This window comes from Ceratosolen solmsi, unplaced genomic scaffold (genome assembly GCF_000503995.2).
Source record: "Ceratosolen solmsi marchali unplaced genomic scaffold, CerSol_1.0 scaffold1, whole genome shotgun sequence".
In the NCBI taxonomy this organism is placed as follows: Eukaryota; Metazoa; Arthropoda; class Insecta; order Hymenoptera; family Agaonidae; genus Ceratosolen; species Ceratosolen solmsi.
The window spans coordinates 10,062,709-10,087,708 of record NW_011948415.1 but is presented as its reverse complement, the minus strand read 5'-3'; the positions used below and the strand labels follow the sequence as shown (position 1 = coordinate 10,087,708).

General features: G+C 34.9%; 1 protein-coding gene across 1 annotated transcript in view; it reads left to right on the top strand.

Moving 5' to 3' along the window:
- LOC105359049 (nose resistant to fluoxetine protein 6) overlaps window positions 1-25,000 on the top strand; it is a 52,836-nt gene that overhangs the window by 20,875 nt on the left and 6,961 nt on the right. Inside the window, exons 4-8 of the mRNA XM_011495525.1 lie at window positions 18,466-18,755; window positions 18,856-19,026; window positions 21,342-21,435; window positions 23,862-23,981; window positions 24,145-24,310. Of these exons, the coding sequence (XP_011493827.1) occupies window positions 18,466-18,755; window positions 18,856-19,026; window positions 21,342-21,435; window positions 23,862-23,981; window positions 24,145-24,310 (841 nt within the window). The remainder of the gene's footprint in view (window positions 1-18,465; window positions 18,756-18,855; window positions 19,027-21,341; window positions 21,436-23,861; window positions 23,982-24,144; window positions 24,311-25,000) is intronic.

The window sequence follows — 25,000 nt, the reverse complement described above, 5'->3', positions numbered from 1 at the left end:
TTTGACGAACGGACATTATAACTGACTTGGTAAGATCCAGCGTCAATGAGTCATTCGTAAATCGTGATCAATATTAAGAGATGCCGTAGATTAAGCATCAGACGAATAATCGACTCGATTCGTTTTATTCATCTACACACAAAATTTCTCCTATACTTAAATATTATATTACTCATCTGCATTTCTAATGGGTAAATTGCACGAGCTTTGCTTCTCAGGAAATAAAATGCACACGTCGCGCAGATTCGATGCATCAAGTATTATTCGAGAATTCAATCAATTTCAACAGGGACGGAAATGGAAAGGGGCTTCACCACAACTTGATAAGCACCGGAGAGCAAAGGCCTGTATCGACGTGTTAACTCCTCCATCATCATCTTCTTCCATCTCCATCCCACCTCCTCCGCCCCCGCCGAGCGGATAAGAATAATAATAAAGCTTTGCGTGGCTAGATTAGAAAAAAGCCTCGGAGCCACTCAGCCTCGAAGCACCGCGCTCCCGTGCGCCTGCCAGCGAGTCACCAGCACTCGTCGACGAATTCCCAGGGTGGCTCCCAGTGAGTCAAGATCCCATCGTCCCCCGAGCGAAACCGAGACTTTCGCAACCGCGCTTTCGCATTATATGTCCCCGGGACCGTGAGCACGCGCCTGGCGCAATCGCGCGACTCCTACTCGTTTCGGTCATCGGGCTCGCAATAAATAGTTGCGTCCGCCCGAGGAGGACGCGACGTGGTTGCACGGAGAGTTTCGGAGAGTCGGAGCGGGTAGCGGTGCGCTGCATCGTGGCTTGGAAAGGCGTCGGGAAATTAATTCGCACCGATGGGGCACCAGCTCGCCTTGATATCCTTCCAACGCGACCTGTCGCAAGTGTCCCCGGTTTTTTTTTCTCTTTTTTTTTTTATCCCTGCCTCGGTTCCACCTCTGCCAGACCTCCGCTTGCTCAATAGTAAAAATGGCCGCTTTAGGAGCGGGGTTTTGGGAGAGTGGTAAGGAGGTGTAGGATGAGGAGGAGGAGGAAGAGGAGAAGGTAAGGAGAGCGATCCCTTGAAGTTTCTGTAGTGAACACCAGGTAAACGAGTGTAATTAATGAAAATCGTCGAGGATTCGCCGAGCCGGGCAATTCCTAGGCGAGTTAAAATCTATGGCGAATACGTTGAGCTTTCGCATTACTTACTGCGCGTTCAAGCTCCTCGGTGTCCAAGCTTACGGGTCGGTGGGGAAAAGCGCGCTTTTGTAGTTGTTTTCCGAAGGTTTTCCCGATTACGGAGATGCATTTCTTGATGCGCGCAATTAATGCCCGTTTGCTTTGCGAGGCTCTTCGACGCCGCTTTCTCCCGCGATAGATAAAGCCTGGCGAATTTTTCTCTCTCCTCATACTCTACGCGACTCGTGAAATAAATAATAATAAACTGCTTTCCACACAATTGACGCAATATTCAATGCAATAGGGAATCAATAAGGAGCAGCACAGCAATTATTTACCAAGCCACTTCTTATTTACTGCGAATAAATCGTTCCCATTACAACATACGTGTCTTTATATTTTTCTTTTTATGCTCTTGATGTATATTCAATGCCTTTAAACGCGAATGTCGAATGTTATGCAAGTAATAAAATAATAATAAAATAATCATGCAGATGGAACGAAAACCCGAGCACGATATACTAACTCTCTGACTTGTGGTGCCAAAGAAAACTTTACGATTTGTTGTCACATTACTTATAATTCGTTAAATGTACAAGTGGGATGAGGGAACGAGACTGTTAAAATACTTTGCCAGCTGCTTTAACGGAAAATGATAAGGGACGAGATTCATGGGCCGTGAAAGAAAAATCGTTGAAGATTAAATAATCGATTATTTTGTCTTAGCGCACGGTATTGTAAGTCTCCTAAAAATCTCTTCATACGCATACAAATTCATCAGGATTTAGCAATATGTAGAGTGGAATAAGTCCATTATCAATTCAATTCAAAATAGTTTCTGTTTCCGACATTACATTGGCATTGTGGTTTCTCTATTCATGACTTTATCATGACTTTCCTTCACGTGCATTGCAAATAATGTTATACATAATAATGGTACAATATATAACTAGCGATTTTTCATTAATTTATTATATTTTCCGAAATTTTTTATTAATTATACCGGAGAGAAAACGTAATAGTAAGTTAGTAATAGTAAATATAATATTAAAAGTATAATAGATAAGATATTGCCTACGTGAATGCACATAAGCAATTCTAATAATAATGATAAATAGTAGATGTACAATTTGTCATATAAATAATTTTAAATTATTATTTTAAACGTTAATCTCGATATATATTTACAATTTTTTTTTAATGCCTATAAATAATAAAACCAAATAAAGTACAAAGTAGTGAATGCTACTTATGTACCATTCATTAGTCGGTTATTATCATCTACGTGATAATTAATTTACTTAATAATAAGGCAAACATCCCATTCCGTCATATTTAAATATGAAATTTTAATTTTGAAAAATAAATTTTCACCATAACAATTATTATTACAGAAAGTAATTGTGCTACTTTATTTCTATCGTTATAATATAAATCATGAAAGTCCGTTTCAATATAATTGCTCAATTTTCTACGTGCAGGTAAAATTTTATGTCGGTACTTAAATTATCAAAGAAGTAATTCGTAAAATAGAATAGTTTGCGCACAAAATGGGTTTCGAGGTGATATTCTCTTTTTACATTGCGTCATTATATTCTTATTATAACATTACTACACTTTTACTCGATGATATCATTTATACTATCATAACTGATATTAATTCTCGCATTCTTAGCGCAATGAAGCATTAGTTTCATACGGACTCTCGTATGATTAATCGAACGTGCGCGAAAAAACAAATACATAAAAGAATCTTTCATCGGCTATTGAGAAACTCTCGACTCGGTGGTCCTACTCTCGATCGAAATTAATACCATTAAGGCCCAACGTGTTGCGCTTCAATTTTATCACCGAAACTCTCAATTAATTAATCATCGAACAAAATTGAATAATCAAACTGCCAGTTTTAATTACAGAAGAGCGAGGCGCGTCTTCAGCACAGATTTTAGCTTCTCTCCACGTGCGCGCGCCCTTCTTTCTCCCACCTGTACGTGTATCAGAAAACTCGATCACGTGTCTCTTGTGATTCGGCTCGTGCTCGCGTGAAAATTAAGCGTCCCAGCTTTAATTGGACGCCCGTCTGTTTGTCATTTACAAGCGGTGCAAATGCTGCAGTCGCACTGTTTTCCAAACCTAGAAGATGAATCTCGCGTGATAAGGAGCCGTCGTTACGGGGTCGCGGGGGCGAGCAAATTGCGCTTCCTTGCCGCTGCGATGCTTTACCAACTTACCTTGTCTGCTGGTATTGCGCAGGAGAATTCGGGAGGCCGAGGGATGCTAGAGAGTTGCTAAGGTTCCTCGGGCGAATTCGAATCGATTCTCTTCCACGAAAGAGAGAAGCAGACTGCGCCCCTACACGTGAACAGTAAAATCGTCTCCCATACTTCTGGACTATCCGGCTGGAACTTTTTCCCTCTATTCTTCTTGATTGGTTGAAACACTAAATTTTGTCTACCCCGGACTCTTATCACTCCATTTCTCGCGCTCTCGCCTTTTTCTTTTGCTTAACTCTTTTTCGCTCCTAATTCTCTCTTTTTTAATTTCACCCATTAAACATTTTCCCCAATGTATATAACGACTTTTTTAAAATTTTTCGCGTGTCTAAATAAGCGTTAAATTACATCATTATTTAAATTAATTATAATTTTTTGCGATTTCGACATCAGAATGAAAACTTTAGATCAACAAATTAAATTGTAATGAATAGTCAAAATGAAGGAAAAAATTGCGTAAACTTTTCTATATTATATTAAATGTATTAAGTATACGCGCGCAATACATAGAGTTTTTGTGTGCGTGATATAATGTGGTAATTCATATATTAGTAGTATCTTTAAATAAACATAAATTAAAATGGTAATTTTAGATTTTAAACGAGTTGGCCTCCAATTATTTAGCTATTAATTTATCCGTAAACTTTAAGGATCAGTATTCATTCAATTGAAACTTATTTCATTATATAACGCTTTCCAGGCTAACAGTTAAACAGTCATATGCATGTATATATATATATATATATATATATATATATATATATATATAACGTGTTTTAACAGGTTAAAAATTACGTTACCCAACATTTGAAAAATTTAATATAATTTTATTGGGCATTCGGTAATTAGATAAACTTTATACTACATTTGTATTTTCCTTTTATTTTATTCAAATAGACTTTACGAGCTTCGTCTTATCATGTAAGCTATTGCGAATGTTACATAGTCTATCGCTACTACAACCCGTCAACTCCACGATGAATTTTCTCAAATAAATCAGTGCGATTGTAAGTTGGTGTTGCGATGCTCATTGTGATTAGATAACGCTTTTTTAATTATATACGATGTTACAAAATTTACTCTATAACTCCGTCCATCTCAAATAATATACAGTCGACAAACTGCAAATGTTACTTTAATATTGAAAATGTTAATAAGTAATTAATTTATACTTTACATTCGTTTTATTATTTTAAATAACTTGTGATGAAATGGAATTTCATAGCAATAAATAACGTATATTTATATTAATGGTAATTTATTTTACTCTTTTGTGCAATAGATTTACATTAAACATTACTTTCAATATTTGCAAATACATGGATGAATAAATGCTAGATTTGTACCAATAGGAGGATTGAAAGTTAAAAAAGAATTTGTTTTCAATATTATTGTAATTTATAATTATTGATTTGTATACAGTAATTCGCTCGTGTTTGGATATCCTTTATATTAATTCACGTTCGTTGCATAATTTCAGAATGGAATAATTAATTTGTGTTTATCGTATTTGAAAACTTTTTTAAAAATTCAATATAATTTAATAATTAGCGAATTTAATATTGAATAAATTTTACTTCCTTCAGATGCTATTCTGAAGAACTATATTCTTAAGAAGAAAGTTTAGTAATGTGCTTTATCATTCAAACGTATTATATGCGACAAAGATTATAAATTTGCTTTCTCTTCTTTTTTGTCTGTGTTTTGCCTTTGTTTTGTCTTTACTTTATGTCCGACACTTTTATGGCAAATGAGTTGATAAAACTTATTAATAAATTCAATCTTTCAACTATACAGTATCACGTATACGACCTTGTGCTCGAATATTTGATTTCGCGACTACGGCGATGAGACGACCTCAAAGGTATAAAGAAATGCATATGGGAGAGCCGAGCCGAGGGAATGATGTGTCGGGGGAAAAAGTGGAACAGTCCGAATTCGATTCCCGTTAGAGTAAAGCTACACATATCGCTTTACTACTTATTTCTCTTCCTTCGAATATCCTTAAAAGTGACTTTCCTTCCGATATTTTCAAATGTTTATGTTTTTTTTTTTTTTTTTTTTTTTTTTTTTTTTTGAAATAAGAAAGAAACATTAAATAAAATAAAATAATAAAGAAAGAGAGCATCATTTAAGTGATTAAGAGTATTGTAACTGTCGAATGTTATAATAACGAATGGCAAGGATGTGGATTGTCTTAAAGTAAAAATTTATTATTAATATTATCTAAGATTCGTAGTAAAACACGAGTACCATAACGTATGAAAACAAATTGCGAGTAAAATTATTATCAGATCAATAATTATCGAGAGCTGAATATCGTCGCTGTTATCTAGTCGGAAAACTCACATTATCTTCATTAAATCTCATAAATAAATCTCAGGCTCGCTATTACCGCGCCAATATCTTGCCAATAAAAGCTACTCGCCAACTCCAATCGCCGAACAATCGCAATCGTAATGTAAGCGCAGACTCGTTGGATGTACCGGCGAAAGCGTCGAAAAACTTGGGCTACGCCAATGTGGCAACGCAGAGCGCAAATGAGGCTTCCGCAAGACACGGAGTGAAATCCGTCAAGGAACGCTTATCACGCGACCATAATTATTAGCTAACGACCAAATGTAAAATGCTACGGAGCCCTTGACCCGCGTTCGCTTACGTAAGCCCCGAAGTCGCTGTCTCGCTCGTGAAAGTGCATTCAGCCCGTCAGGCCGGGAAAGCCGATTTTCCGACTCCAGCTGCGGCATCTTCATTCCGCTCACGAGGCCCACTTCCGAGGAAGCATCGCTATTCTTTCATGCGCGGAATACTAATGACGTCTTGGCTTATACTTGCACGAGCGCTCATAAACGATAATTCTGGTGGACTGTCGATGCAGCTTTCCGAAGCTCTTCCGGCTGTTACTTTTTACTCTTGCGCCAGATTACTCGTGTAATCGTTCGAATAAAAACAAATTGCTCATTGCAATTCGGCCATGTATTTGTATTTGTCGGTTAATGACTAAGGAGTCCGTTTAATGGATGGAGCGAGAGTCGATGCAACCGCGTTAGATCGATTGGACATTAGGTGGGAGTGTGTGCGTGGAGAAAGTCTGGTTGTGTGATTTCAGGGAGTGTTTATATTTAAATAGAATTAGCGCTCGTTGTTACGTGGCAGGAGTACGGAGAGGGGACAGCCATTTATTTAAATTATACGTACAAATTGTCCTTATTCTGGAAGAATATTATTATTATAAAAACGGTAGGATATTGGAGGGAAGGAAACTTTTATTCCAGTAGGGATTTACGTTGATGATTTAGTGGTAAGTTTCATTAATGTATCAAAAGCTTTCGCGAGAACAACATTTTAAATGAGTAAACACCCGCTGAAAATTCGAACGTTTGGTCGCAGTCCAAATTTGAATGCTCGTCACTCTTGCACAGCGTTCACGTACGATCGAGCGAAATTTTTAATAAAAATTAACCATTTCTCAAAATCACATCAAGCCGCTTCGCAATATTGACATATGCGGTGCGACAAATTCATCACATTTTACACACGGGAGAAAATATTAATTTAATATCATTTTAATACTTACGCGCAATGGAGGGACAATTACTCACGATAATAATACGACTTCTCAAGTCTAATAAACATATTGTTAATATTTAAAAAGGAGTTGCTTCATTAACAAGCCGTACAACGTTCAATTATAAACCAAGCAATTGATATACTTAACTTTGTGATAAAAAAATTCCTCAAGTTATTGTGCATAATTGATAAAAGTATAATTGAAATATTCATAATGTAGCACTTGATCGGACATAATTATTATATAATTAAATCTATAAATACTAAGTGAGTATAACGTAATTGCATTAATTTTCCCCGATACTCCAATATTTATTCTATCAAATAATGAATTTTTGATTTCCGCGAATAAGTGCTTAATATATTAAATAAAATTTCCAAGTTTTTTAATTCAAAAAAAAAAAAAGAAGAAAAAAAATAATAAAGCAATTAATTAAAAATTGATGCATTTCACGTTAACTAAAATACACTTTCATATAATAATCGTATAATTAATACATTCGGTTACTGTAATTCGGATATTGGACAGAATCTTGAATTACTGTTTTATTGAGGACGAATGGAAATTAATGATATTTTAGCAAAACAATGATAATAATATGAACATGGTTAAACGATACTACGTGCAATACATGTATCTCTTTATGTAAAATTCTAAAAGCTTTTATTTTTTAATACACTAATAATCCGCACTTTATTAGCTATGGGATTCGAATAAAAATTTATGCTTACAATATACATTAATATTGTTACAATTACAATTATTTTTTTTTTTTTTTTTTAGTGAAATTCGAAGCATTATTTAAAAGAATTTATATACAGAAATACAATTGTTGTTTTTATTTTTGAAATAACACTGTGAATTTATAGATTGCATTGTATGATACTTGGTAGTATGTTACAGTATGGACAGATGCGGGATGTCATTTTATTGTTTATAATAATTCATACACAGACTAAATACTTCAAAATTGAAAATTGTAATTTAGGGAGAAGTGAAATTGTAAATATAACGATGCGAAAAATTTGTATGAAATAATATAAATATTACATTGCAAATTCATATGTATCGTATAAGAACAATATTTCAAATTAAATTATTATTATTATGATTTTTTTGTTTATTAAAATCTATTTAAAAATTTTAACAAATTAATCTTTGATAATTTTTTTATAAAGCTCTTTATTAAACGAGAACGTTCCATCTCAAGTGTAAATTTGTATTGAATGTTGGTAAAGTTTTTATTTTAATGAAATTTGTATTTATTAAAAAAACAATCAATAAATGTAAAAATACATTATAGAAAATACTGAACGAGTGATACGTGTCGATATTTAACTAGAAATTTAATGCTTGAACAACTTTTTGTGGTAAAAGAATATTTGCAAATAGGCTTTATAACCAATAAGTTTTATTTAAAAAAGTATTGCTGATTTTCAATTTTTTCAACTGCGTATCTGTTCACTTTTTTAAAAATTTTCTACTCTTTCACAGTAACAACCTGCAACTTTTATGTAATACATTCTCCGCTCATTCGTAATCTATATTTATCAATTAATTTTAAAGAAAAAATAGTTAATTTATTTGTAAGAATTTATAATGATTTAGTACAGTCATGACATAATTTATCAACAATTTATACATTTATTATTGTATTACGATATTTAAGCGCATTAAATATGGATAATGTAACTTATGTCTAATAATTACTCCATTGGATAGTACAAATAATATTTGCACACATTGAAACTTTATAAAAAATGTATTTTTATAGAAAATTGTTATATAATCCAATTAAAAAATTTATTGGTATGTGTATGCGCGTGTGTGATATTTGAAGAAATAGTTTAGAACATTGAATAATGAAAAATTTTAAATTAAGCATTATTTTTACAAGGAATCTAATGAATTTATGAATTATTAAAGGATACTTTTAAATACACATATAATATAATATTATCTTTATATGACTTTTAACTTTTCTATTTATAATCTTTTTGCTAGCTATTTTTTCTTGGTATTCTTTTACGTCTCATTTACTCTGATAATCTTTTCAAGTACCAGTCATTATTTACTTTGCATATTGTTATGTCATATTATAATATTAATGTTGACAGACTAGATTACTATAGCTGTTGAAAGTCTCACGATAAACTTTCTTCTACGTCAAAGAAAAAGTACTACAAATACTTTGAGAATACATCGATCTTATATGTATATATGTGTGTGGGTTAATCCATTATTCTTAAAAGTCCATTTGTATTTAGTAGCTAATTTGTTTTTTTGTTCAGCTATTGTTGAATTTCATATAATTTATTATCTTATCGATATTCTATCTATTACCGTGGCTAAACTGTAAGGCTATCAATTTGTTATACATATATATATATATATATAAAATAATTTTAAAACATAAATTATTTCACTAAAATTATTATCTTAAATCAATAATTCGAAGATTTTGCAGCATTTATTAGTTAGAATAATTTATATAAAACATAAGGAAAAAAAGTTTCAGAATTATTTACGTGTCCTATTGAATGAATACTTTCCATATGATTTTTTTTAGTCTTAAAACTCAATAGACTTTTATTAATATCTAAGAGATAAAATTTGTAAATATATTTTTTGACGAAGTTTTATTCGTCGTATTAATAAAATCAACAAACTAATAAATTTAATGTATTACCGAAAGGATTATATTTTTCAAAGAAAATAATTGAAAGAAATAACATGCGTTATAAATTAATAAAATATGTATAAAAAATAAATATTATCCACGAAATTCTGTACTATATTTTAATTAAATTCTGAAATCGAAGTGATTGGTTTAAAAATAATATATGTGTGTGCGTGTGTGTGTGTGTGTGTGTGTGTTTATACATGTGTGTGGGATAAAGAAATCGATATTAATATAAGACTTATCTTTTTAAAACACCACAAATATAAAAAGTAGCAGCAAAACAAGCAGTTACCTAGGTAATTTTATTCGTTGATATTTGAAGTTAGATATTCATTTACTGCAATACGATGCGGGCGTGCGGATCCCCCCCCCCTCCAACCATCTAATTCCACTAACTGAACGTATAGTCTATATGTTTTCTACGAAATTCTTGCCTCTTTGGTATTATAAGCAATTGTCAGCATATATATTAAAACTTCACGTGCATCAAACTTTCACAAGGTGTGTTTAAGCTTAAAATGAAATATCGATGAAAACTATTACTAGCGCATTTTTTACTAAGAAAATCGTATAGTTGTTGTATATATTTAATATAAATATCTTTATTATTGAGTAAGATGCTACAGTCATAAGGTGATATTCCTTGTAAAAATTTCCTTGTAATACTATAACATTTCATTCGTTTGCGTATTACTTATGAAAAAAATAAGATTATTCTTTCAAGTATTTAACAGCATTTGTTATAAGAAATTTTGCATTTTCGTACTCTCTAAGCATATCTATAGCCTATTTATTTACAACTACAACTTACGAAAACGTAGCTTAGCATTATATGAAAATCTTAGTTGTAAACGCATAGAGCTTAAATTGCTACATTTTAAACAAGTTTGCTTCTTTCACAGTTGAAACATGAATTCTATAATTACAGTTGTTAAAAACCTCCTTAGAAGAGAGGATAATGGCACGAAATATATACGATTGACCTGAATATCAAAGATTTGACTATTTTGAAAGATGCACATTAGAATATAAGCAGAGCAGCACTATTATTAAAAAATAATAGATAATTAAAAGATTGGCGAAATTCCTGAGGAAAATGACGACATATGCTTATTATGCTAGGAATTATTTATCGAACAGAATGTTTCTGGAAATAATAAAGAACTTTTATTCCTTGAACGCTTATCGTATGATTTTGACAGGTAGTAAAGACGATGGTGATTTTGATAATTAATCGCAGTGGAGTCGCTATTATTACATTAAGCGGAAATTGATAAGAATTTTTAGATTTAAAAAATTGTTATGCAATTTTTATTGGACGGTTCCGAAAACATAATTAAATGTACGTAAAATATTGTATATTTGAGACTGACAGTCCTCTCTTCTTTTTCCTTTTTTCTTTCCTTATCATTAAGCAACGCTAATACGAAATAATGAATATCTAAAATCAGAATTTCAACAAAAATGCTCTTAAAATAAATTTGTGTTGTATAATCCGTTAAATTTATGATACGTTTAGTTAAGATACCGTATTTAAAAAAAAAAAAATAATAATAATAATAAGACCTGCTCTTGTAAGTGAATAATAAATTTATTAATTTCTTTATTGAAAGGAAATATAATTGATAAGAGATGCTTCAAAACATCAGAGAAGAATGAAAATCGGTATAATGCCATTATTTATGATTTGATAAAGATTTCATAAATTCTGGCTAATAAGGTGATTTTGTTAAATTACTTTACGGCCTTCTCAAAAACTTGTTAATATCGAGCAAAGTAAAAATTCAAAAGCGCACCGTACTAATTCATATTAATTTACGATTATACTTCTTTTCCACAGCTTGGCAAAACCTCGATTAAGCAAATTGATTTTATAATTTTCGCACGTTATGCTTATTTCACAAAGGGAAAAAATAGTTTATTATTAATGATGGGTATGAGCAGTGGTGTAGGTGTAGATTTTATATATATATATATATATATATATATATATATATATATAATAAATATAATACTATGGAAAAGTAATTATTATTTTTCTTCCTCCTGATCCTCCTCGTCCTCGGCTCTGAACGAAATAAAATTCAGAATTTGTGGTTAAGCGATACTAAGAAGTATAATAGGATAAATTCAGTTGACAATTTAATATCTTCTTGCTATTGTATATTAGGTTATTAAAAACTATCAAGTTTATTCGTCTTTATGAAAGTCTTCTTTTCATATTTCAACTTTTACGATGACATTTAAGATTAGAAATATTGTAAAACACGAGATTACGTATATGTGTATACATAAAGTCTTACGTGTGAATATTTAATATTTGCGCGCTTGTTGTCTCTTAAGAGAATAGACACAAAGTGGTAAGGGGTTATTGGGGTGAGTTACGTAATTACATGAGAGAATGAGTGGTCGCGTAGTATGACAGAGATATGGAGATTTGAAGTTGTAGCAGATGCGGGAAGAGGATTTCCTGTAAATTTCAGCTGATTTCGCGCGTTGGTGAGTGAGCGGATCAGTGAGAGCAGCAGTCCTCGCCTAGTCAATATTCCTCTCCGATTTCATTTTCTCTTGATCCGCGCGTACTTTGGCAGCTCAACCGAGCAACAGACTCCCGCTCAACACGTCAAAGTTGACACGGGTAAACCGTCCGAGTATCTCTCGTCGCATTAAGAAAGTTGCCTCTAATTTCGCGTTGTTATGTGCAATATTAAGGGAAATGTGTCATGATGCATGATGCATTTACATGCAGAGATATTGATTAATTCGTAAATAATTCGTGATAAAGGCTTTCGACAAGAGGCTTTCGACAAGAATACTTTTTCACCACAGTAGAATTTATTGAATGAAATTTTCCTTAATGCGCCTTAAAGGATCTGTTTGGTCTATATTAATATTTATGCGAATTTAATGCTGCTGCGTCTTCGTTGCCTCTTTTTCGAAAACATCTGAGCAAGAAATCGAATGATCTGCATGCCTTATAAGGATTGATGATCAAAGGCGTAATAAATCTTTCATTATTTTAAAGGAAAAGCTCTTCTTAATAAAGACCATTGAAATAGTATGGGAGGAGTGAATGATAATATTGATAAATAGTTCGTGGTACAGTCTAGGATTCTCTAAAAAAATTTGAATTTCGATTTTAATCTGAGATTAAAAATTGTAAATTTTTTTTTATGTAAATTATATGAATAGATGGGAGACGATATTTCCTTTAAAAAAAAATATATATATATAATAAAAAAAAAGTAAAATAAAAGAAAAATATGTAATGGATAATCAATGAGTATCATAAGTTATGATATTTTTATTCGGATATACTTTCATTTATTATTTTTTAGGTTCGATCGGAAAGCATTTTATCTTCGACATGCAACTTATAATGCGTAAGAAAAAAATCTTTATATTTATAATAATACGCCTTTGAATTCTCATCGTGTATAAAAATTTCAGTAGATATATAAATCATTAGGAGTTACAAGTCTTTTATTATCGATACAGAATCCTACAAAAAAAAGAAGAAAAAAAAATGCATTCAATCTTATAAGCAATCAAAATTCGATTTTTCATACTTTACGAGTAGTTTTTGCTAAAGGGCCTCCGAAAATTTTTTCCCTTACCGAGCCATGCAGACTATAATCCATAGAGTATTTGCGGGATCACCCGTGCACATAGTAAAGGTGGTAAACGATAGAAAGTTCGGAGATAAATTTTAAGATAAAAAATATGTGTGCTCTGTAGAATGAATCTGTTGAATTTCCTTCCTTCTTCGCATTAAGCCTCGACTCTTACAAGCAACAGATTTATCCTACGACCTTCTTTCCCCTTATCTCATTTTATCGCGATTACTTCGAGTCTCGCTTTCAGCCATTTTTCTTCTTCGAACATCAACTGCTGGATTTGCGTATTTAACCGTACAACACAAAACCACTACAGGCATGCCTTATATCTATTATAGTCCACGTATTTCTTTATCCTTGCAATCTTATCCCTTCAATGTCCTGCTTATTAAATTATTCGTATTATTGAGCGAGAGAAAGATCATAACCATACGTAAATTGCATCGTTGTCGGTTCGAAATATTATGGTTGATAGTGTCCGACCAGTTGAAAGAAAGTACGGCGCGTCATTAGTTAAATAATTCTTCGCCATTTTTCGGCAAGGCTCTTGAAAATTTATCGACGTGTTTGTGTGCGTGCGTGCGTGCGTGCGTGCCTGCGATATCATCGATACATTAAACTCGAACGATCGACAGTGACGTTAGGGGATGAGTTTTATGTAATTGTGCGCCAAATGTATAATCTATTATCACGTAAAATTATTACGATAGATTGATTAACGTAGAATTTCTTTGATAATTTGAAAAGTAATTGCCGTCTGTGAAATTAGGACATATCGAAACAATAATGTCGAATTTGGCAATAATTTCGATTTTAGCTTGTGTCCCATTTATCAGTTATTCTCAGATTTTTATGGTAATAACGCATTGTTAAATAGTACTTAACTTTATAGTATGCTAGCGGAAATTATAGCTGTAAGTAAGAAAGGCTCATTAAACGCCAAACTTAACATAACGTAGCTGCACAAAATTTATTATTGTTAGTTCAAACTCTATTATTATAGAAATCTAAAAACATAGAAACAATCGCATCTTTCGAATACCCACTGAACTCTAATACATTATATTTTAGTAAACTAATCATTAGATTTATAATTGATGGATGTTAGACTTTAATGTCTAATAGCAATGCATTAGGTTCAATAAGATACATGGAGATACGCAAAACTATTGTCCCTCGTGAGATTACAAGTATTCTATGATTTAAATGAGATGAAGATAAAGAAAGATGGGACAAATTTTATCGCTATCAGTAATACTATAAATTATTTTCGCATTTCTGGTCGAAAGTTTCTTCTTCATTTTACAAAATGAAAAAAGACCAAACAAATCAAGTGTGACTGGAAAATTGCGAGGGAATGAATTGACCGGAAACGATAATACGACATCAGACGTTGCAGCGATTCAATGAAATCATAAGGTCGCATTTGTATGGCGCGCACGTTCCTTTTTCCCCCAACACCAATTTACGTTCATAAGCCCTTAGGGCACTGAAAACGTACCTTCAGCAATAAAGAAAGAGGTGTATCAAACGTATAGTTACGATTTTTATACGTTAAATAACGCGCAGGCTAATAATAGTTGAAGATATAATAATGTTTATAAGTGTTTGAGTGAGCACGTATCTTCGATGCGTATTATTGAAAGAATAGTTATTCACGGCTCGTACTATAGGAGTTTCGTCCATGTGTTGATTAATAAATTCAAGCGAAGCAGCAATATTAATAAATAGTAAAGGCCTTATCAATAAGAGGAAAGATTTTAATGAGAGAAAAGTCTTTAATGAACTTTGTGTACTCTGCCAAAGCGTATGTTTGTAATAAATTTCCTTATGAGTAATTGAGTAATTAAAATTCAAATTATTAGCCGAGGTTGTTTAATTTATAGGATTATTTACGTTTGCTTACAACACGGTCGTGCATTATTATATATTACGCTTACACTGTAATATAAATAATTGTGGCATTCCAATTGTTAATTACCGTATGGGCTAATCACGAAATTATTGCAAAAGCTTGGCCGAGCAGCCACGAAAAAATTGTAAAATACTTGCTTCTCGCAACAGAGTTGGCCTCACCGAAACAAATGTTTCGCTGAATTTAAACGATCGAATGCTTGCAGAATAGCTATTTTCATGACCTCTTGCCTCGGCTTTAATACACTTAAGCGCAATAATCGTTTGATCATATTAAACGATCGTATACCTCGAAATAATAATTATTCGGGCATAATTATCAAACCATTGACACTGGCAGTAGTAATTTCTTCTTTCATGGGCTTCGATTCCGGCAAAGACACAGCACCTCGTAGCCACGGGAGCTCGCGAGTTTCGCAATTACAATTTGAAAATGCCCCCTTGATGTATGGGCCTACCCAATACGGCCATTCAATCTCCTAATCGAAACAACACCAGCATCGCTTGTACATACTAGATTTTTTCCCGCCTAATTAGAGAGAGAGAGAGAGAGAGAGAGAGAGAGAGAGCCGGACGCACTCGGACACATCGGCCAGAGGATTAATCGGCAAAGAGCAGCGCTCGAGCGCGTCCGTCGACCCGTCACTGAATAATTAAATGCGCTTGTTATCGTGAGGCTGCAATGCACATCTCGCGCGCCACCGAATCCGCATCCGGGCGTTGCTTATTCCCCGAGGTCGCGGTCGCGCTTCACGCGTCTGTCGGGGATTTGCGATAATGCCGAATGCCCGACCGATAGCGCGACGGTTGGCAAGGGGGCTGGGGGTGGGCGAGGGGAGCGCGAGGGGATGGGACTCGTGAATTGAATCGATGGAAGGCGGCTCGGGATATTGAGTCGACTTTGGTCGCAGCTAAATGCGATCGTCGAGTGTGAGCTGGTAATTTCAATCTTTTCCGAATGACCTGACTGGCTGTCCGAGATGCGAGGCTCATTTTTCGTCGAGTCGAGAGTCGCGACACGAGTGTCGTTATCACTTGTTGTGGCCGTTGTGAAGTTTTAAAATAGAAGCGAAGTAATTGAAAGCGAATGGTGGTATCGCCTGGTGTATTTCGATGTACCAATTCAATTGGCGATATGCGCGAGCCTTATGTGTTAGTGCCATTTACAACTTCTTCGGTCCTGATTACAAATGAAGATTTGTAAATGCAATCGCAATCGAATTTTATTATATATTCAATTCGCTAGATGGAGACACATTTATTCCAATATACTTACAGATAAATTTTTGAAGAATTAGCTTGATTATCCCAATACCTTTGCTCAATGCTTCATGATTAATATATTGAACATGAATTGAGCAACGTTCTGGCACTTTCGATAGGTTTGGAACAATTATTAAATCAATGGTATTTGTTAAATAGTATTTAAAATTCCTGCTTTGTAAATTATGCTTTCTCTTTACATAAACGTAACGTAAGATAATGCAACTCGGATGAAAAATATAATCAATGACGTTCATTTGTAATTATTTTCCTTTATTTCGATACCTACAAGTACAATTCTAATTTTATTATCAAGAATGCTTTTACTAGCGCTTGAAAAATACGCAATGTAAATTTCAACTAATAAACATATTTAATTGGAATAACATTGTGGAAGATAAAGAATCCAAAACTCATGGAGACGGCAAATGTAAAATAATACACTGAGCTTGTATCTGCTGTTCTTCGACTAAGTAATCCTGCCATCTATCTATCTATCTATCTATCTATCTATCTATCTATCTATCTATCTATCTATCTATCTATCTATCTATCTATCTATCTATCTATCTATCTATCTATCTATCTATCTATCTATCTATCTATCTATCTATCTATCTATCTATCTATCTATCTATCTATCTATCTATCTATCTATCTATCTATCTATCTATCTATCTATCTATCTATCTATCTATCTATCTATCTATCTATCTATCTATCTATCTATCTATCTATCTATCTATCTATCTATCTATCTATCTATCTATCTATCTATCTATCTATCTATGTAAATACGTATGTGCGCGCGTGCGCGCGAGTGACTACATGTATGTCCATGTATCCATCATTATTGATGACGGTAGTATAATACAATAACTTACACGGGTGAAAAGAATGTCAAATTTTTGTCTGAGAAATGTTTTTAAAATACCGTAAATTCTTATTTAAAATATATACGTAGAATTTAATGGCGAATGAGTGTAAATTTAGGTAAATGCATTAAACGATAGTAAATAAAAACAAATAGCGACGTAATGTTTCTACAGAATTTATGAAAAATTATAGACTCGAGCGTTGATTTGCGTAAAAACGACGTAATATTGGAGAATCAAATAATCCTGCGACTATTAGTATTATATTATAATTTTAAAATTTTTACGAAGAATCAGGCTTACGTATTCAATTATTAAGTATAAAAGATTATTTATTTGTCGAAGTATACATATTGGCAGTGAGAAGCCAGAGTTATCAATTGCAAATGAGCATTTTGCGTCTATTATCGGAGAAGTTAAATTCTATTTGTGAGTAAAGAACTTTAGTTTCAGAGAGCAATAATCCTATTCCAGGTACTATTATTTCTCATAACTGAAATTTCTCGGCATCATTATCGAGGCGAGAGAATCCCGGTTTTAGAAAAAGAATATCCCTCCGATTACTGTAAATAACAAAGTTAAGCCTCGCATTCCCTATAGGTAATGAGATCCCTAAGAAAATAAGCAGAGTTGCATAAAGTTGAGGAAGCAGTCAGTAGATAGGCGAGTAGAGCGAGGTAACTGAAGCAGGAAGTAGTCGGCGAGGAAAGGAAACTACCTCGAGCATTTTATCGCGTAGCATTAACTATTCCGGTCTAGCAACGTGGCCGGGCGCACGGGGTAAGGACGTTGATGCTGCTGTTGCTGCAGCTGCTGCTGTTGCTGTTGCTGCTACTCCTCATTATGATGATGATGATGATGATGATGATGATCTTGCTGTTGCTGCTACTCCTCATTATGATGATGATGATGATGATAATGATGATGATGATCATGATAACGATGATGATGATGACGATGACGATGACGACGACGATGATGATGATGATGGTAGTCCTGGTTGCGTTCTCCCGTCTTAACCTCACGTTCCAGCGGAAATCCGATTTTAACCGTCACTCCTACGTTTCATCCAATCACTATTCCCAATGTCCGAGGTCTCATGCTGATCGCTACCCTTGTTCCTCAGCGGCATAAGCGGCGCAACGCTCCTCCTCATGGTCTGCGCGACGATCTACGAGCAACGGGGAGGCATCACCGGCTCGAAACCGCGGCGCGACGTCGAGTCCCTCAGCGCCTCCAACAATAATGAGCGTCTGGCCGAGTACGCGGACAAGAATCTCGTGGTCGAGGAGCTGCGCATCGGCTGCGACGGCTCGCCCGCCCAAGACAACAGCAAGGAACTCATCGAGAAGGCCAAGGGCTCCAAGTGCCTCTCCACCGAGACTGACAAGGCTGATGCGCCCACGATGGAAAAAGGTCGGTGAAACTACAGTCTATAAACTTCGTCCAGCTTTCTTTTTTCACTTCTCATCCCCGTGACCGGCTTACCAACCAACTACTCCGTTTGCCTCTCTAGGGATCCTGCTGAGCTGCCTCCTCGCCTTCAGCCCCATCACCAACGGCAGCAAGATCATAAGCACCGAGCCCGCGACCAAGACCAGCCTCACGTGCCTGCATGGACTCAGGGTCCTGTCGCTCGGCTGGGTAGTCATGGTTCACACTTACCTCCAGGTCTTCTCCATTGCAGGTACCTTTCACGCTCTGCTCGAGAGATTCTCTCGCGTTGCCGGTCGTCCAGCTGATTTGTGAGAGTCGGTGAATTATTAATTTCATGGAAACTGGCTTTGCGGTCAACTTTCTCGTCGGCTATAATCAACTGCGGCCGGTCGTAAACTCAACATTTTTATCCTATGTTTACTTTGATTTTATAAATATTTATGCGCGCACTAATGCCGACAATTAGACACTCCGTATCACTAACTTTAATCTTGTTTGCACTGTTGAATTTCATTTTGTAGCCGATGATAACTTTGCGTGGCTTTACTTCGCGTGGCTTAACTAAAAGTCACTTAATATTTCAACGATCGAGTATCTTAAATTAAAATACTTTGCTAGCGATATTATTTTTAATTATTAATTTCAGGCACTGCGTAGGTAGTATGTGTGTTAGTATCGTAAACCCTCGCGGTCTCCTAACACTCCCGAGTATAAAATTAATAAAAGCGCATTCGTGAAATTAATTTTATCAATTGATCAATGAATTTGACTGTCCAGGAATCAATAATTGTCGTGTAAATCTACTTTTTTTTTTTTTTTTTTTTGATTATTTTGTCATAGTTATTGTTCCTTTTTATTAAAAAAAATTGTTTTTTTTTTATCATTATAAACGTATTTATATAGGTCGTCTGTGATGTTCGGAATGGCTAGTTTAGCAGTTTTTAAAATTATGTTTGCAACTCTCTACCCATAAATAACCACGAAAATTTACATTTTCCGATAATTATAATTTTTAAAATATTATAGTGTAACTACATTTTTTAAACAGGACGGACTTAAAATGTTACGAGACTGGCACAGTTGCTCATGACACATATTTTCTGGTCATTGAAAAATTCATTTACATGGGTTCGCTGAGCAATTTATTTCGGAACATATTAAAGTATTGATATATTATATATTTTATGGGCCCTCTTATGCTCGATAAATATATTTTCAATTGAAATATCTGTATCATTACGTTAACGCGTTAAATATTCGTCACTTGTTCGTTAGTCGTTCGTGCATGAAATTGAAAATTACAATAAATAATTGCAGTTAGATCATTAAATAAATAACATTTATTATGATAATCAATGTTTGTCGAAATTTGTTTAATAATAAAAGTTTCACGAATACATTAGACGCACTCTTAAAGCCCATTAAAAAATTATTTATTTTGTATGGTATCATTAATTTACGAGTAATTTCGCTTCTTTAGACTACGCCCAACAATTACTAACAAGGATTCTTTGATAAACGAAACTAAAATAACAATAAATGTAAAATTAGATTAAAGGTACGTTCTTGCTATTTGCTAGCGCGATTACATTTAACGTGCGTATGATTTATTTCCCCCCCCCCCTCCCGCCCTGTAAACCACCCGTTGTATTTAAATTTCGCGTTAAATTCTAAATTCATTTATCAAATTATCGAAGTAAACAGCAGCACGGAGCTAGTTGCAAAATATATCAATCAGCAAAAATGAAATCCTACAATGTCATAAACAATTAGTCGGGATGGATTAAAGCGCCATTTGGCACTACATAAATACTCCACCAGTACATTTACATATTTTGTATTTACGTGCAACACGCTCGGCTTTCGCGCATTAAATCCACGCTTACGGAACTTTTACTCGGTTCTTCGAAGGAAAATCGTCAAGCAGCTCTCAAATAAGTAAGTAAGTAAGTAAGTAAGTAAGTAAGTAAGCTTTCGCGATGTCGACTGCGCAGCTCATAAACAATGCCGATAGTCCCTCGGGACTTGGGATTGACGCGCCTTTAATCGGTTGGCAACTTCTATAAGCGCCATCTCAACAACAACAACAACAACAACGACGACGACGACGACGACGACGACGACGACAACGACAAAAATAATTAAATAAATAAATAAATGAATATGAATAAAAAATAATAATAAAGAAGCATGTAGCAGTGATCTAGCGCCGCGGACATTACGGGGCCCGCGAAATAAAAGGGGGCCGAGCTGGGCCTGCAACAACTTAAGGTCCGCACCACAGGTGCACAACACCCGTTTACGATCGAGAGCGTCATCAGCTTTACGGCCGCGGCAATGTAACATTGGATTTTAATTTTAGTGCGCGGCGACCGCAGCGCGGCAAAAATGATCCGCATTCCAGCGCGTGTCTCGACCTTTTGTACCGTCTCTCCGGCTCAGCCGCGGAAATTCGCGTCCTTTAATTCACGCTGACCCCCGGCGATCGGCACATGCGCGCACGAACTTTCACTGATAACTCGCCATTGACGACGCCTTTCTCTTTTGCCCGCATGCGATCTATAGAGAACAAGATTTTGCGCACTGTCACCGAGAGGAACTTCATGTTCCAGACGATCAGCAACGCCACGTTCTCCGTCGACACGTTTTTCTTCATCAGGTACGGTATTATTATTACGCAATTGGCCTCGAATCCATGCTCTCCGAGCCGAGCATCCAAGCCTCTTGCTCTGCTTTCAGCTCTTTAGATTTCTAATTATTGTGCCATTATCACGTTTCTAAACTATTTATTTAAGCCATTTTTTGCTTTTCTTTTCCCAGTGCTACTTGGTCTGTACGCAACTTGTCTATATAAGTACACGTCACAGGTAGTGTGCGTTGAAAAATGTAAATGTGCGGAAAAACTAAATATTTGTCATGAACTTTCGAGATCGTTAATATGTGCGGACTCGGAGCGTTTGTGTATTATTGATAAGCACTTTTACTTGACGTAAACAAAATTGAAAGTCTGCGTCAATGTTTTCAGTCATTCCTATTTTACCATTTCTAAAGAACTTTAGTCCGTATATGTAAATGTTTAATTGACAAATTTTTAATGTGACGTGTCCATGTAATATGATCATACTTGAAATATTAAGTTTAAACTAGTTGAGCATTAAAATAGAATTTTAATACTAATAAAAGAAACAAAAAAAAAAAACAAAAAAACAAAAAAAAAACAAAAAAAAACAATAAAAAGAAGGAAAACAACCAATCTGTCTTAAGATCTATAATAAACGAATGAATTGTGAAATATATATTTTATGCAACGTACTTTAGCTTGAATATTCAGAAATTATATTCAAAAGATATAATAAATAAACATTTTCATTTTTTATAAATGCATGAAAATACATTTATGAGCATTCATGGCATTTAAATATAAAATAAATAAAATATGTGCTGTAGTCACGTTTTCTATAATTAATACACACGAAACTTATTTGGATAAAGGCGAAAATTCTTATGGAATTCCATGCTGCAATTTATGGGAAATAGAATATGAATGGAATTCAACTTGACGGTATAGCCATTAAGATCTCAAAAACGTGTTTTCTTTTCTTTTTTTTTTTTCTTCAAATCGATTATATTTATAATTTTGCCTAGAAATATAATACCAAAGAGAGTGTAGACTAAAAAATATTTATCAGAGGAAAAGGTATTTTTGAGAAAAACATGAATTTCGTGTAATCTCATCGTTCGTCGTTAAATCTGCGAATCACACGCTACAGTTAATAAGTACATGGGTTATTGAGAATTTTATAAGTTTATCAATATAATTAATTATTAGATATGATTAAATGATTAAATTTCGTATTCTTAATATAATATAGCCACTTTTTATTCTAAGATTCACGATGTAAATTTACATAAAGCGCGTACACTTTATACGCATGTTTTTTTTTTTTTATACAAAATTCTTTTTAAAATGTATTTCAGCATACCTGCTCTTCTGCACGACGGAAAGTAAATTGATGGAATAATTATAGCGAAAATTTTAATTTAAAATTTCTTATCTTGAACACATAATTTCTCAGTCACATCGAGCTATTTACTACGAATCTTTAAATTTTCATACTTTAAAGAAGCAGTCGGTATTATTACGTATTTCCATGGATTTTACAAAAATTTTCCTCATCTTTTCAATATCATATTAACAATGGTTAAAAAAAGAAGAACACCCGAGTTATTGTGTGCGTGCGTTCCAGCCCTGCATTTATGTGCGTGCTTGTGGGTGTGTTTATGGCGCGCACGCGATTCTGTGCGTACGAACGCGCGTGCGTGCAGGATAATGATTGGTCTCGCATTGAAATTGAAAAGAAGAGATAAATGTTCGTAATGTGAAGATAAAATATATAAATGTAGAAAGAAACGAGCCAATGAAAAACGTAATTTCGGCCTTTTCCATTAGAAGACTTTATTCGATACAATTATTTATTTATAGCGGTGTTCAACAAATCAGTTATCCTAATACATAACATCACGTAATTATTATTGGGAATTACGGCAGTTTAATTACTCGGCTAATGGGCCAATTGAAAAATGCATAGAATATAATTCGAATTGAATATCGTAGTAGTATTATTATAATGAAATGTTTTTTATTAATTGTCTCGCCTACATTCGACATGTCGTCGTCATCTCTCCAAAACTCTGGCTCTCGTAGTTCGATGTGTCGGATTAATGCTGGGCGCAAGCACTTTCGTTATATACTTGGATGCAGGGCTGATAAGAAAACCTTTGAGCGGGAAAACGAAGTAGATCGATTTTAATTCGAGTCTAATACTAAGATCTGCGAACATAATAATCGGCGCAGTAAATTGAGCTCACAAAGATGTTGATTAAGATGGGCAGAGGCCTTGATTAATAAAAGTGGCTATATTTGGTTGATAATTGAATGTGGAAGTTGCGGGAAGTTCGTACTACCTCCCTCCCACTCTCCCTCCCGAGACTCAAATGGACTGGTAAAGGCACTGGTTAAGGAACAGAGGCGAGGAGCCGCAGCCTTTCCAAGCGTTTTAAATAATTTTCCGCGCTCGGTTGCAGTGGTTTACTGGTGACTATCCTGTTCTATCGGTCGATGGGAAGTTCGCCGGCCGATAAGGACAACTTCGTCAAGGCGAGCACGAGCAAGTTCGTTATCATGATCCTCTACAGATTCGTTCGGTAAGTTGTGGCGGGCCGTACGTGCGCGCTCGCACGCGGGCGTAAACTGCTCGCGAGGAGCGCCCGGAGACAGAGAAGGAAAGATCGAACCCGGGAGATATCGTACGTACGGTGAATGAACTCATGTATATAGCGTTGAAAAACGTATTTTGCACGTTTAAAGGCTCACGCCCTCCTACCTGTTCGTCCTCGGGATCAACGTGATCGCCATGAAGTACGCCATGTCTGTGACTGTCTTCTCGCCTCAGATCATCGATCACAGCACGTGCGAGCAATTCTGGTGGAGAAATGCCCTCTACGTGAATTCCCTTTATCCTCGCACCGAAATGGTAATATCTCACTTGCATGTACACTTGATGTTTGTCTCCTTGCTGCTTTTATTTTAACGCCTTGGCCAAGAGGCCGTTAGTCAGAGCAAAACGTCGGGTTTTTGGGCTGAGACGCGTACCGCGCTGACGGGGCTCATACAATTATGGCTCCTCCGTGTTATCAGTGATTATTTACCACCGGTAGGATACATGGGGCTGTCGACAGGAATTCTTGAGGTGGCAAAGAGCAAGGAAGCGTCGCGCGACAATGTCCGTAAAAATTTATGGACAAAATCGGGAAATTCTCGGGACGTTGCTCCCTTCCTATCCGATACGCCAATAATTTCGCGGGACACTGACTACGGTCGTGCAAATGTTGCGAAATTTCGCGCGAAAACACGTCGCTTTACATATCGAGACGCTCCCCTTGAGATGTAAGCCCGTGAGAAGTAGTGTTGGCGAATAAATTGCGACCATGCTAAATGCCATAGTATTTGCTAAATTAAATTACAGCGAATGAAATTCTTGCATTGCATTCGAGATTGCAGCGCTAAATTCACTTTATCGAGCAATGCATATCAATGTATGCAAATTATTGATTGCAATTTATTTATGAAATCACTGAGTATTTGATAAAATGCACTTTTAAAATTTTCATTATGCGCACGTGCGTATCATAAGCGCGAACGAACGACGCCGACAAAGCGAATT